At 37.4% G+C, this 16,098-nt stretch overlaps 1 protein-coding gene across 1 annotated transcript in view; it reads left to right on the top strand.

Moving 5' to 3' along the window:
- Rec114 (REC114 meiotic recombination protein) overlaps positions 1-16,098 on the top strand; it is a 108,761-nt gene that overhangs the window by 80,235 nt on the left and 12,428 nt on the right. Inside the window, exon 3 of the mRNA XM_015480449.2 lies at positions 10,947-11,030. Coding sequence (XP_015335935.1) covers positions 10,947-11,030 — 84 coding nt within the window. The remainder of the gene's footprint in view (positions 1-10,946; positions 11,031-16,098) is intronic.

Below are 16,098 nucleotides of genomic sequence, written 5' to 3'. Positions count from 1 at the left end.
CCAGGTGGGACCCTTCTTGCCGCGCCGCACCGCGCTGGGCCGCCAGGGGCCGCTTGCAGAGCCGGGCGGGCGGTGGCCGCGGGATTGGACCTCTGTGCCCGCGTGGCCGGCCAAGATTCACTTGTCTGGGACAAACTGTCACCTCTAATAAACTTACTAATTCCCGGCAGGTCTCCTTTCAGCGTAATTTTGCTAGAAGTTCCTCAGTAGGTAGAATGTAGCTGTTTTAATGGGTCTTTCTGATCCGGTTAATGTGGAGATACTGAAAGTGCTGCTTCCTCGCCGGCCGCCATGTTGGATCTCTCTTGTTTATATTCTTAATAGCTGCCATTCTGACTGGATTTAGATGAAATCTTAGAGTTGTTTTGATTTTCATTTCTCTAATTGCTAGAGATGTTGAACATTTTTTCATATATTTGTTGATTAATTGTATATCTTCTCCTGAGAAGTGTCTGTTCAGTTTCTTGGCTCATTTATTGATTGGGTTATTTGTTTTTTTGGTGTTAAGATTTTTGAGTTCTTTATATATCCTAGAGATTAGTGCTGTATCTGACATGTGTGTGGTAAAAATTTGTTCCCAAATTATAGGCACTCTATTCACCTCACTGATTGTTTCTTTTGCTGAAAAGAAGCTTTTTAATTTGAATCCATCCCATTTATTAATTCTTGTTATTAATTCTTGCGCTATAGGAGTCTTATTCAGGAAGTTGGGGCCTAATCCAACATGATAGAGATTTGGGCCTACTTTTTCTTCCAATAGACGCAGTGTCTCTGGCTTAATTCCTAGGTCCTTGATCCACGTTGAGTTGAGTTTTGTGCATGGTGATAGATAAGGATTTAATTTGATTTTGTTGCATATGGATTTTCAGTTTTCCCAGCACTATTTGTTGAAGAGGCTGTCTTTTCTCCAATGTACGTTTTTGGCACCTTTGTCTAATATAAGATAACGGTAATTATGTGGGTTAGTGTCTGTGTCCTCTATTTTGAACTATTGGTCTACAAGTCTATTTTGGTGCCAATAGCATATTGTTTTGTTACTGTTGCTCTGTAGTGTAGTTTAAGGTTTGGTATAGTGATGCTACCTGCTTCACTCTTTCTGCTAAGGATTGCTTTAGCTATTCTGGGTCTCTTAATTTTCCAAATGAATTTTATGACTACTTTTTCTATTTCTATGAGGAATGTCATTAGGATTTTGATGAAAATTGCATTAAATCTGTGTAGTGCTTTTGGTAGTATGCTTATTTTTGACTATTAATTCTGCCTATCCAAGGTAGATCTTTCCATCTTCTAAGGTCTCTTTAATTTCATTCTTTAGCATTCTGTAGTTTTCGTTGTAGAGGTCTTCCACCTCTTTCATTAAGTTGATTCCCAAGTATTTTTTTTAAGGCTATTGTAAATGAGGTAGTTTTCCTCATTTCCCTTTCAGAGGATTTGTCACTGATATACAGAATGCCTTTGATTTATGGGTGTTGATTTTGTATCTTGCTACTTTGCTCAATTCATTTACTAGTTCTAGAAGTTTTCTGGTGGAATTTTTTGGGACTTCTAGGTATAGAATCATATTGTCAGCAAATAGGGCTAATTTGAGTTCTTCTTTACCTACTATATCCCTTTTAAAAAATCTATATCCCTTTAAATTGGGGCTTAGCATAGAAAGCTTTTACGATGTTGATATATGTTCCTGTTATCCCTAGTTTTTCTAGTATTTTGAACATGAAGGGGTGCTGTATTTTGTCAAATATTTTTTCTGCATCTATTGAGATGATCATATAGTTCTTTTCTTTAAGTCTATTGATGTGATGAATTAGACTTATTGGTTTCTGTATATTGAACCAACCTTGCATCCCTGGGATGAACCCCACTTGATCGTGGTGTACTATTTTTTTGATATTTTTTTATTCGATTTGCCAGAATTTCATTCAGAATTTTTGCATCTTTGTTCATTAGAGATATTGGCCTTAAGTTTTCTTTCTTTGATGTGTCTTTGCCTGGTTTTAGAGTCAGGGTGATATTGGCTTCATAGAATGAGTTTGGAAGTGCTCCCTCTTTTTCTGTTTCCTGAAATAAATTGAAGAGTGTTGGTATTAGTTCTTCTTGATGGTCTTGTAGAACTTGGCCTATGTATCCATCCGGTCCTGGGCTTTTCTTGGTTGGTAGGCTTCTGATGGTATCTTCTATTTCATCGCTTGAAACTGATCTGTTTAAATTGTGTATATTATCCTGATTCAATCTGGACAAATCATATGACTCTAGAAATTTGTCGATGCCTTTTATATTTTCTATTTTATTGGAGTACAAGTTTTCAAAATAATTTCTAATTATCTTCTGTATTTCTGTAGTGTCTGTTGTGATATATCCTTTTCATCATGTTAGTATATATATATCTGAGTTTTCTCTCTCTCTCTCTCTCTCTCTCTCTCTCTCTCTCTCTCTCTTCATTAGCATGGCTAAGGGTCTGTCAATTTTTGTTTTTTCAAAGAATCAACTTTTTGTTTTGTCAATTTTTTCAATTGTTTCTTTCATTTCAATTTCACTGATTCCAGCTCTGATTTTAATTGTTTCCTGTCTTCTACTGCATATGGTGTTGATTTGTTCTTCTTTTTCTAGGGCTTTGATATATAATGTTAAGTCATTTATTTGTTGGCTTTTTCTTCTGTTAAGGAATGAACTCCATTTGGCATGTTGTATCTGTGTTCTCATTCACCTCTAAGAATTTTTTTAATCTCCTCCTTGATATCTTTTGCAACTCATTGTTCATTCAGTTGCATATTATTTAGTCTCCAGGTGTTGGAGTAGCTTTTATTTTTTATTTTATCATTGATTTCTAATTTCATTCCATTATGACCTGATAGAATGCAGGGTAATATCTCTACTTTTTTATATTTGCTAATAGTTGCGTTGTGGCATAATATATGGCCTATTTTAGAGAAGGATCCATGTGCTGCCGAGAAGAAAGTGTATTCGCTCGTTGAAGGATGAAATATTCTATATATGTAGGTTAAGTATAAGTTATTGATTGTATTATTGAGTTCTATAGTTTCTTTGTTCAGCTTTTGTTTGGAAGATCTATCCATTGGTGAAAGGTGTGTTAAAATCACCTGGAATTATTGTGTTGTGGTCTATTTGACTCTTGAACTTGAGAAGAGTTTGTTTGATGAATGTAGATGCTCCATTGTTTGGGGCATATATATTTATTATTGTTATGTTTTTTTGATGAATGGTTCCCTTAAGCAGTATGAAATATCCTTCTTTGTCCCTTTTGATTAACTTTGGCTTGAAGTTTACTTTATTTGATATGAGGATGGAAACCCCTACTTGCTTCTGCAGTCCATGTGAGCAGTATGATTTTTCCCAACCTTTCACCTGCAGTCTGTGGATGTCTTTTCCTATGATATAAGTCTTTTTGAGGCATTTTTTAATCCAATCTGCCAGTTGATGCCTTTTGATTGGTGACTTTAGGCCATTAACATTTAGGGTTATTATTGAGAAATGATTTGTATTCCCATTCATTTTTGTTTATTTTTGGTATTTAACTTGACGTGATTTCTCCTTTGATTAGTTTTTCCTTTAGTGTAATACCCCCCTTTGCTGATTTTCATTGCTGTTTTTCAGTTTCTCTTTATGGAATATTTTGCTAAAGATGTTCTATAATGCAGGCTTTCTAGTTGTAAATTCTCTTAATTTTTGTTTATCATAGAAGGTTTTTATTTCATCATCAAATCTAAAGCTTAATTTTGCTGGATATAAGATTCTTGGTTGGCATCTCTTGGCTTTAGGGTCTGGATTGAAAAATCTGCTGAGATACAAATTGGTTTCCCCCTATATGTGATCTGATTCCTCTCTCTTGTGGCTTTCAAGATTCTATATGCTAGGCATTTTCATTATAATATGCCTTGGTATAAATCTGTTGTAATTTTGTAGATTTAGTGTCCTGTAAGCATCTTTTATTTGATTTTGCAATTCATTCTTCATGTTTGGGAAATTTTCTGATATTATCTCATTGAAGAGATTGTGCATTCCTTTGGTTTGAAACTCTGTGCCTTCCTCTATCCCTATAGCTCTTAGATTTGGTCTTTTGATGCTATCCCATAATCCTTGGATATTCTGCTCATGGTTCCTTACCATCTTCACGGTGTGGTCAGTTTTATTTTCCAGATTGTATAATTTGTCTTCATTATCTGATGTTCTGTTTTCCAAGTGATCTTCTAGTCTGTTGGTGATGCTTTCTCTTGAGTTTTTTGTTTGGTTTATTGTTTCCTTCATTTCAAGCATTTCTGATTTTTTTTCAGAATCTCTCTCTCTTTCTTGAAGTAACTTTTGCTACCTGTATTTGCTCCCTTATCTGTTTATTGGTGTCATCAATGATTGCATATATTTGCTCTCTTATCTCTTTGTTAGAGTGATGAATTTTTGCCTGTATTTGCTCATTTAGGTCATTCTTTAATGCACAGATCATTTTAATTATGAACATTCTGAAGTCCTTCTCTGACATTTGATCAACTGTACTATCATTGGATTCTGTTATTGCAGTATCTTGGTTTCTTTGGGGTACTTTCCTCCCTTGTATTTTCATGTTTTCTATGTGATTTCCTTACTTGTAGTGTGGATCTGAAGTATTACAGTTTCTACCCTATAATCTTGTTGTATCTGTGTAGATTATCTGTATCTCACCTTGGTGTTGGGCTTCCAGATCTGCCAGTGTCCCAGGATGGATGCTACTGCAACTCTAGGTGGTAGCGGCAATAGCAAGAGGTAACTTGAGAGAGCAGTGGAGGTGCCCAAGATGGATGCAACGTCTCTCAGAGATGGGGCTGAAAGGTGGGCCTTTTACTGACTTTGGGATGCCTGCTCCAAGATGCAGCTGTTTCTAGGCCCTGTCTGTTGTCCCAAGGTAGAGGCTACTGCATGGGGAAGGCTATGGGGATGACTGCATTGTCTCAAGATTAAAGTGGATTAGACCTGAGCTCCCAGTGCTGGTGGGGGTAGGGGTGAAGTGAACCCAAGCTTACCCTGGACCCTGGCTCTTGCGCAGGTCAGCAAGGCGGATCTCTTTTTTGCATTTTAATTAATTAATCTCAATTAATTAATTAATTAATTGTAATTAATTAATTTAATTAATTTTAGTAGCCAGGCATGGTGGCGCATGCCTGTAATCCCAGCCACTCAGGAGGCTGAGACAGAAGGATCAAGAGATCACAGCCAGCCTTAGCAATGGCGAGGTGCTTAGCAACTCAGTGAGACCCTGTCTCTAAATAAAATACAAAATAGGGCTGGGGATGTGGCTCAATGGTTGAGTGTCCCCGAGTTTAATCCCAGATACAAAAAAAAAAAAAAAAAAAAAAATTTAGTTCAGTCATTTTTCTACTTCATCTATTCCAAGGATCATGACTGATTCTCATCAGTTGTCAGTAGCCTCTTAACGTCAGTGATTCTGATCTAGTTGGGAGTATTATCCCAAGCATCGGTTAGAGAAGCTGATTTGACACGTCCTCATCCCGTTGGGCAAATTCTGTGGTTTTGTTTTTGTTTTGTTTTTAGCCCTTGCACAGCAGCCAGCTATTGTCAGAGCTCAATGACAGTGTCTTAACAGTGGGCCTTGCATGCTGTGGAACTCAGAGCAGGTCACCTTACTGTGAGAAGCACACTGAAAGGCGGTCTGATGAGTGACCTGCTCTCACCAGACAAGCTTTAAAAGAGGTGGTAACAGGGTTTACACAAGAGTTGAAGGAAATACTCATGCATGAGAGACAGAAGCCAAGTATTAGAGATTTATATGCACCGAGGTATTTGGACTTTATCCTGCAGATGTTTCTTGCAGTGGGGGTGTGTAGGGGAAAAGGGATGGCACATTCAAAAGAAGTGACTGCAGCAAGTTTTTGTTTTTTGTAACTACGGCAGTAGTATAGACAGATTGTGGAAAGAATTGGGCCTGGAGGAAGGGGACCATTTAGAGTATTGTGGTAATTCTGGGGAGAAATAATGGGCAGCCTGATGTGGGCAGTGACAGTGTCAATGGGGAGAATGGCAAGATGGAAAAGCTGTTAGGGGCTAGGATTGCTAAGACTTAGAGATTGATTGGTATTGAGAGAGGAGTAAGAAAAGGAGTCAAGCATGGTACCAGATCCGTCACTTCAGGGACTGATGGTGCTCAATGCCATTTGCAGAGTCAGCAGCAAGCATGGAGGGAGCTGTAGAGTTCTCAGATCTGTGGAGCAGCAAGAGGAGAAGTCCCATTAGACTAGAGATAGGAGGGGACAAGGTGAGGGCAGGGCTAAGAGCTAAGCATTTCTCTTTTCATAAACTTTCAATTTTAGAGTAGTTTTAGATTTACAGAACAGTTGTAAAGATAGTAGAGTTCCGTAAACTGATCATTTTTTTAGGTTCTGTGTCTACCTCTTCCTTATGCTCATGCCATATTGGTAATCTTGTTTGCACAAATGTTCTCCTATACATAAGAGACAGTGTAAAAATCAGAGCGGTATAAGGCATACAGTGGAAACTTACTCCCACCCCTGCCCCATCCACACTGTTCCTTCTCATTCCCTACAGACACCTTTTAGTTTCTTATGTATCAGTCCTTCCTGTTTCTCTACGCAAATGCAAGCAAATAAGAATATACATTCTGTTTCCTCCTTTTCTTATACAAAAGGAGTTTTGAGACTGGTTTATAAGAGCTACACTGTCCAAGAAGGTCACTACAAACCATATGTAACCAGCTACTGAGCAATTGATATGTGCTCACTTCGGGGATTGATGATACAACTAAAAAAAGGAATTTTAAATTTTATTTCTTTTTAATTTAGACTTAAAATAGAAGCAATGTAGAAACTTCATTTCAAACCTGACTTTACTGATTTTACTGTTTTGTTAGGGCTAGGACTACATTTCACTTTAACCCTCAGTAATACAGTGTTCAAACTGAGATATGATCTAAAATATACACCTCAATTTTAAAGATTTAAGTTTTTTTTTGTAGTCTTACTAATGTTTTAATATAAGGTAAAATAAACATTTTTAATAGATTAGGTAAAATAAAATATTAAAATTCAGCCAATTTCCTTTTGTTTCTTAAAGTGATTCTATAAAATTTTACGTATGTGGAGAGCACTGATACAGAGCTTTCATTACTTTTTATAATTGTATTGTATTCCATTGTACATAGTACCATAATTAATTTAACAATTCCACCTAGATGTGCACTGAGTTGTTTTCAGTTTTTTTTTTTTGTAAGTTAAGAAATGCTTAACCTTATCCATTTATCATTTCACATGTGTGCAGGTTGATCTGTAAAATGAATCAATGCCCAGCACTGGGGTTGCTAGGACAGAGGTTAGTGTTTTTGTAATTTTGATATTACCAAAAATTGTCCTGTATCAATTTGTAATGATCCTCTAGTAATGTGTGTAAGTTTCCCCATATACTGCCATTTGAAACTATAGTTATTTATATTTGGGTAATATAAAAATAAATTTCTTACTGAGAGCATTTAAGAAGAAATTGCAGATGCCTTGCCTAGCTTCTTTTTCTGTTTTTTAAAAAAATAAAGAATACTTACTATTGATGCTAAAAGTCTTATTAAAATTTGCCTTTTAGAATTGACTTCTTTTTTAAAAAACGAAAATGAAGAATTAGCCCAAACTGTTTTCCTGGAAGTAAATTTCTATTCAAGGTCCAACTTTCATCATACTTAGATTTAGAAAGAGGGATTTGGGGAAGACTCAAATGGATAAGGAACATTTTCTTTTATTTTCCAAGAGTTAAAAATTTCTTGAATTATTCCAGTAGCCCTCCCTGGCTGTAGTGGACTCACATTTCAGGGGAAAAAGGCAGTTTGCTTGCAATTTTTTTGCATAACTGTCCATTAAATGGCCTCTGGATTAATTTTACTATATGCTAAAATACATTCTCTCGTAGGCTGCTTCACCAAGGACTGACCACATAATTAGAGTTTCAGAGTTGTCATAATCATTAGATAGACTGTTCTAGTTTATTAAAAAGCTGCAGAAAAAAGCTCATCTTCTCACCTTTTTTTTTTTTTTTAAGCAGCAAAGAAGTGTTTATTGTGAGCTAGCTCGGTACTCTGTGTGCACACGGCAACTGGTGACTCTAAGAGGCCCTGAGCCCAGGGTTTGTAGTAGTTTTATACACTCTTTGGGGAAGGCAGGGACTTCACATACATCATAGCATCTCTTAACAAATCATCACACACTGTGGGAAAAACATAAAACAACTCTAAAACATGATTAGCACATTCACTGGCGGGAACAAGTTGGTAAGGGTGATTGGTTAGTACAAGAGGGGGATTCATTTGAACTGATTGGTTTAGGCCACGAGGGGAGTATATGCTGAACTATGTGGTTTCCCAACATGTTATCAACCACCATAAACTACTGGGGGGGGGTTCATCTGGCATCCCAGGTATTTTCCCTGTCTCATGCTGATTGGTGGTTGCTAGGGGGTTGCTATGGGTCCTCACCTAGCCTGACTGAGTCAGGGACACCTGGCTCCGCAGATCTCTCCTGTTATTTGTTGATAAACAGCTCAGCAGGGTGGGTATGTGCCTAGGAGTGCTCTGTGGGTCTTTCCAAGGGCAAGGGTCATACCCCCTTCCTTGGACAGGCTTTGCTGTGAGGTAGAGGCTGGTTTCTCATTCCCCCCTTTGTCTGGAAACTTGGGAACCAATCATAGTTCCCTAAGTTGGGGGCCTATTTGGGCAGGCTCTACATCTTAATAAACAGTAACCCTCAGGGAACAGTCTTCAGCTTCCCAGACTCACTCAAAATTGGCCTCCTAGATCCAACCTGACTCAATTTACCTATCTACACTGTCTATTTCTGACTTCATTCCTCCCTCTAATTTTAAGAACTCCTTATTGCTGTAAGGAGAAGGGGCGACGGCTTGTTCTGGCTACTTCAGAGCTGAGAGGGGGCATTGAATGTGAGGGGCTCGACGACATGGGGGACGACGTGGGGGACGTGAGTTTCCTTTTAGAAGTCAGTTCCATTTGAAGTCTGGTTGGGGAAAAACATGTTGTCATCTGAGGATGGGTGCTTCATACAACTTTAGAACACCAGCTTGATATAATTGCTCTTTTAAAGCTTCTACCTTACAGACTTGTATACTGGCCAGGTTTTCATCACCTCTCGATCGGGGTATCTGGGTAGGCTTATAAGGGGGATCGTGGACGAGTCTCCATATGTTATGCTCAAATTCAGGACCCCCAAAAGACCACCAGAGACCAAGATTGATGTAAGCAGCAAAGAAGTGTTTATTGCGAGCTAGGTCGGTCCTCCACGCACACACAGCAACTGGTGACGCTGAGAGGCATCTTTTCACCTTAAGGAGCAGACCAACTGCCCTCTCTGCCATTTTTGTTAGTGCCTCCCCTCACCTCACAGATGGAAATGAAGAACTGAACAGTCAGTATCCAGAAACAAGCCACTTCAAATTTTCCATTCATAATAATCTGAAAATAAGATTCTTGTGAAGAGAAATGTCACTATGTTGTGAGGGATGTGCCAAATAAGTTCATAAATTAGTATAATGAAACACGTTTCTTGCGAATAGAAAAAATCACATTTTGGCAAATCCTAGCGGCACATAAATGCATTTTATTGCAAATGTGATTATGGACATTTACTGTTGGGGGATTTTCTTAATTCTCAGTATGCAAAGATTAAGACAGAGAAAGAAAAATGTTGACTGCTGATGTTGATCATGAAGAAGAGCAGCAGGACACAGGGCCTGTGTGTTGAGGTCACCTCAGTGATGGGTGCTATTGGGTCATTTCTACTCTATGGAAGTTAAAAAACAAAAAGATATACAACTTGTGTGTGTGTGTGTGTGTGTGAGAGAGAGAGAGAGAGAGGGAGAGAGAGAGAGAGAGAGAGAGAGATCTTTAAAATTCTTTTTCTGTTCTAATTAGTTATACATGACCGTAGAATGCACTTTTGATACATCATATATAAATGGAGTATAATTTTTCATTCTTTTGATTGTACATGAGATAGAATTCCACCAGTCATATAGTTATATATGTCTGATTCATAATGTCTGATTCATCCTAGAATCCTTCCTCTGCCCATACTCTCTCCCCTCCTTTCATTCCCCTCTACCTAATCTAAAGTAAGTATTCTTCCCTAGTCCCCCTGACCCCTATTGTGAATTAGCATCCACATATCAGAGAAAACATTTGGCCTTTGGTTTTTTTGGGATTGACTTATTTCATCTAATATGATAATCTCCAGTTCCATCCATTTACTGGCAAATGCCATAATTTCATTCTTTAAATCTGAGTGACATTCATATATATATATATATATATATATANGGGCACTAGACCAGAGACCCTGCATCTAATAGAAGAAAAAGTAGGCCCAAATCTTCACCATGTTGGCTTAGGATCTAAAGCACAAGAAGTGAAATCAAGAATCAATAAATGGGATGGATTCAAACTAAAAAACTTCTTCTCAGCAAAGGAAGCAATCAGTAATGTGAAGAGAGAGCCTACAGAATGGTAGAAAATCTTTACCACCTGCACCTCAGATAGAGCACTTATCTCCAGGATATACAAAGAACTCAAAAAACTTGACACCAAAGAAACAAATGACCCAATCAATAAATGGACTAAGGAACTGAACAGCCACTTCACAGAAGAAAATATACAATCAATCAACAAATATATGAAAAAATGTTCAACATCTCTAGCAATTAGGCAAATCAAAACTGCTCTAAGATTTCATCTCACTCCAGTCAGAATGGCAATTATCAAGACTACAAGCACCAGTAAATGTTGGTGATGATGTGGGGAAAAAGGTACACTCATACATTGCTGGTGGAACTGCAAATTGGTACACAACTTTTTAATAGGAAACAGCTATACCGTAATTGTTCCTCATGTCCCTTTTTGCTTCTGTTGCTAATTTTGCCTAATTACTTTGTTGCAGGAAGGCTTTTCACTCGTTGATAGCAAGAACTGGTTGAAGATCGTAAGACGCATGGATTGTCTGTTGTTTGGCACAACAATAAAGGCAAGATAAAGTGGGCTGTGTAGCCAACTATTTTTAAGCTAATGATCAGTCTTTTCTCATCTCCAGTGTGTGAATGGTGGGGTATACGGGGCTTCTCTCTGTAGAAAATGGGTGCTGGGAAGAACACACATGTTGAAGAAGGGTTTGCATTGTGAGCCAAACATGAAACTAGGGCTATAAAGGCAGAAGCCTCAGTAGCAAGAGGATATCTCGAAAAGTGAAAGGCTTTGGTGGATTTGTCACCATATGTCAAGTGGAGCTGTGCAACCTTTCTCAGTCCCCCAAGCACAAACCGGGAAGAGACGGCATACAGCATGTGTTGGCTTGTTCCTTAGATGTTTTAAAAGGTGTATATAGTTGAATGCTTCACTGAATATGTCTTTTTAGTTTTTCCCTGTTTAATATTTTAAAATATAATTCCTATTTATTTGCCTTCTAGCTGTATTAAACATAAAGAACGAACCTCATCAAAGAAACATGCAAATGAATCACATGGATTATTTTCTTTCATAACTATAAAAGATTATTTTCTTTTATAACTATAAAAATCAATCTGTTAACATTCACTGAGTAAATAATATTGAAATTTATGTGAAAGATACTAATTTTTAACGAATGTGTAGACCTTGAGAATTGAAAGAGGAAGAAGTCTTCAGGTGCATCTAATGGAGGGGTCTTACCGTGGGGTGCACAGACCTCCAGATGGTCCCCATAGAGTTCAAGGTATCCATGAACTTGCAGGGATTTTCACTGACCTCTAATTGAAATTTATCATTTCCTTCTATTTATGAAAGTAGTTTACAGAGCATAGTAGTGTTAGACCTTCCCATCAATGGCTATCACAGGTAATTTCATATCACGTTATAGTTGTTTGAGATATCTCAGATGTCATTTATACTCATCAAACCTCAAAATTAAGATGGTTGTTAGTTCTACTTTTAAATCCTTTTATTGAATATATTAATAAAGAAGCATATCCTATCAGTTCACAAATTAGTGTTTTAATATTGTGATAAACTAATTTACTATAATTGGTTGTTTTTCTTTGCCTTTTATCTGATTAAAAGCATTGTTCTGAGAAAGATTCACTGTCTCACCAGACTACCAAAGGGTTCTGGGGCACACATTCCAAAACGTTCAAGAACCCCTGTCTAAATTTTACATATGAGGAAACTGAATTAGATGTAAGCCAATAGCCAAGGTTAAGACTAGCTCTCAGGGAACCAGCTGCCCATTGGTCTTCTGACTCTCAGTTTAGGACTGGATGAATGTTTCAGTGTTTTAAAAGTCACCCATGTTCTTTGTTTGATATTTGACTTTTAATATTTTCTAATTACATATTATTATTTAAATTTTTTTTTGTACTAGGAATTGAACCCAGAGCCACATACCCAGTGCTTTTTTATATTTTATTTTGTGATGGGGTTTTGTTAAATTGCTGAGGCTGGCTTTGAACTTGCAATTCTCTTGCCTCAGTATCCCAAGCTGCTGGGATTTCAGGTGTATGACTGTGCCCAGATTATTAAAAAATTTAGTGAAGTATAAAGTGCACAGTAAAAACCAACTGTAATGTGACTCCTCAAAAGTAACCATTATTAACATTTTAGAATTTTGACTAGGCATACATTAGGACTGTGTTCAGATGAATGTAATAAAAAACTCAGCTATAATGACCCCCCCCACACACACACACAGTTCTTTTTTTCACTTAATAAGAAATCAAAGCCAGATATGGTGGCACATGCCTGTAATACCAGCTACTCAGGAAGCTGAGGCTGGAGGATCCTAAGGTTGAGGTCAGCCTTAGCAACTTAGTGAGGTCCTGTTCTCAAAATGAAAAATTAAAGGGGCAGGAGATGTAACTCACAGGTAGAGCACCTCTGGGTTCAATTCCTAGTACTATAAATAAATAAATAAATAATTTAAAAATAGGCCATTTCCAGCATTGGTTTAGCAGCTCAGCAGTGTCAAGCTCAATGTCTCTCTCTCGGCCTGTTCCTCACAGTTGTAAAATGGCAGTGGCAGCTCTATTATATTTCCATTTGAGAAAGGTCAGCATCTCCTATAAGGTTCTCTCCCTCCAGCAACCCCTAGATGTCTGCAATGTGTCTGTCATAGACTGCAAAGACTAGTGTTTGGTTTTTCCAGTCTCTCCTTTGGATTGACTTATGGCAATTAACAGTGTCTGCCATATACATAATTCATAAAAATAAGATTGTAATATTCTGCTATTTTGTCATATAGCATTAAATCAGGGGACATTATATCAAATTATCATGTAGTCTTTAAAAACATTCATAATAACTGTGTAGCATATTACTCTTTGAATACACCATGATTTAACTAATCTCCAGTTGTTCACTATTAAAAATGTTCTGATTTTCATTAAATTTAGAGGGTTCTTGAAATAGAAATCCTAGAAGTATGAACATTTATCTTGTAAATTTGCCCTCCAGATAGGTTGTCCCTGTTTCTACTGCACTAGCTGTGTATTGAATATTCACTTATCCAGATCCTCTCCAAGACGGTGATATAATTTAAATTTACCAACTAGATTCTAATTTGAAGTAGAAATGAGCATATTCCTTTAATTTGCATTTCTTTGATTCCTAATGAGAATGAACATTGTTAGAATCTGTACTTCTTCTGAGAATCATCTACTTTTTTTGCTTTAATTCTTAAAGTATTTAGATACTATGTGTATAGAGTAATCTGCATAGCTATATGTTTTAATATAGTTGAGTATATATCACATATAGATATTTTTAAAATATTTAAGGCTGGAATGGGGAACAACTAGAGACTCTGGAGCCTGAGGCAAGAGGATTGAAAGTTCAAGACCAGCCTCAACAACTTAGCAAAGCCCAAAGCAATTTAGTGAGACCCTGTATCAAAGTAGAGAATAAAAAGGGCTAGAGGTGTGGCTCAGTGGTAAAACACCCAGGGTTCAATCCCTAGTATAAAAAAAAATTAAGGTTGGTAACCTTTGACTTATGTTCTTTATCTCAAAAGATATATATAGATAGTTCTTTTGAGATAAAGAACATAAGTAAACTTAAGTTGTTGAAGCTGACCTTAAGAATTTTTTGATGATTTTGTCTGTCCTAGGCTTTGAGGTTATATATATAAGATATATATCCTGGGTATTGAGCCCAGGGGTGCTCTACCACTGAGCTACATCCCCAGCCCTTTTTATTTTTGAGACAGGGTCTTGCTAAGTTGTTGAAGCTGACCTTAAACTTGGGATTCTCCTGCCTCAGCCTCCCAAGTCTCTGGGATTTTAGGTGTGTGCTATCGCACCCGGCTTCAGGAAGTAGTATTAAACATTAAGTACAACTCTAGCTGTTGATTGTATATTCTTTACTATGTAAGGGAGATGTTCTTTCAATAATAGTTTATTTGCTAATACTTTTTCAATATTACATATTAAATTTTAGCAAATGCTTTTTGAGTCTATCAAGATGATATTGTTTTTCCTACCTTTGATCTATTGACTTGATGTCATATAATAATATTAAACCATCAGCTGCAGGGGGAGGGGGGCGGCGCTGGGGTTGTGGCTCAGCAGTAGACCACTTGCCTAGCGCGTGCAAGGCTCTGGGTTTGGTCCTCAGCACCACATAAAAATGAATAAATAAAACAAACGTATTGTAAAAACAAAACAAAAACATCATCAGATGCTTCTTTTTGCCTTACCTGTCAAGGAGTATTTTTGGTGCTTTTTGCCTTGGATAACTTTTAGTTACTAAGTATTATGTAGCATACACTATTGTTTAAACGGACAGATGTTGGAAGCAAAATTTCATTCTTTTAACAGAAGTTTAATAAAACTTAAATTCTGTAGGTAATACACATTATATTTCTTTTCTCTCTGGATTAACATTCATAGATTTGAATGAATTATGTCTTTTAAGGGAGGTTGAAATCACAGATTTAGTAAATTACGGCTGCTTTTTTTCTTTTTTTTTTTTTTAGCAATTCTGAGCAAATAGATCCTGGCTTATCAGCTAATGGTAGACATATAATTCTTTATCTGAAGGGCACTTTGGGCTCAAAGGAGTGAACCTAAGCTACTGTTCTCTTTTACTTCTCTCCCCTAGTGGCCACTGAAGAATTTTTTGATGATTTTGTCTGTCCTAGGCTTTGAGGATATGTTTCAAAGTAAAGAAAATACTCAGGTTCATCCTCTGGTCTTATTAAGTCCATTTTATATTACTTTAGTTAGTTAACGGTTCTGGGGGTCTAAGACCACATCTGATGATGGTCCTCTTGCTGTCAGAATCCTGAAATGGCACAGGGCATCACATAGCAAGACCCAGGGAGCACACACTGTTTAGCCTCTCTTCCTCTTCTTGTAAAGGATTCAATCCTAGGGGGGCTCTGCCCTCATGAATTTATCTAATCCTAATCACTTCCCAAAACACACCTTTAAAGAGCAGTCAGATTAAATGTCCACCCTCTCGATGCCTTGTGGTGGGGATTAAATTTCAACACATGATCTCTTGGGGGACTCATTCAAACCATATCCAAGCCATAGCACTGGTTAAGTCTTTTATTGGTACTTTGCCATGTATTTTCTGTAGTATAGGAAGTCACCATTAGTGATGAAGAAAATTTCCATTTGGGTATCCTGGTGGTGCTGGAGACATTATAGATCTAGGTAATGAATCTGAAACCAGTAGAAAAGCCCCTGAGTTTGAGACCTCTGATATCTCCCTTGCTGTTCTGTGATGTAGTGCTACCTGGGTGCTAGTATCCCAGGTGCCTGATGCCTGTCAGCCATCTGCTACAGAGGCTGTAGATAAAGCATGCCTGCAGCAGCACATAGGGGCTTGCTCCCTCCTTAAATTGAAGTCTTGGTTTTCTTGTACATGCAGTTAAGTGTAAAAGAGATTGGCACTTGTCCTTAACTTTTGTTTCCTCAAGAAGTCTGTGCAAGGTTGGGGTTGTGGCTCAGCAGTAGAGCACTCGCCTAGCATGTGTGAGGCCCTGGGTTCGATCCTTAGCACCACATAAAAAATAAATAAATAAAAATATTGTGTCCAACTACAACTAACTAACTAAATAT

The sequence above is a fragment of the Marmota marmota genome, unplaced genomic scaffold (assembly GCF_001458135.2).
Source record: "Marmota marmota marmota unplaced genomic scaffold, marMar, whole genome shotgun sequence".
NCBI lineage: Eukaryota > Metazoa > Chordata > Mammalia > Rodentia > Sciuridae > Marmota > Marmota marmota.
This window is presented reverse-complemented; position numbering and strand designations above follow the sequence as displayed.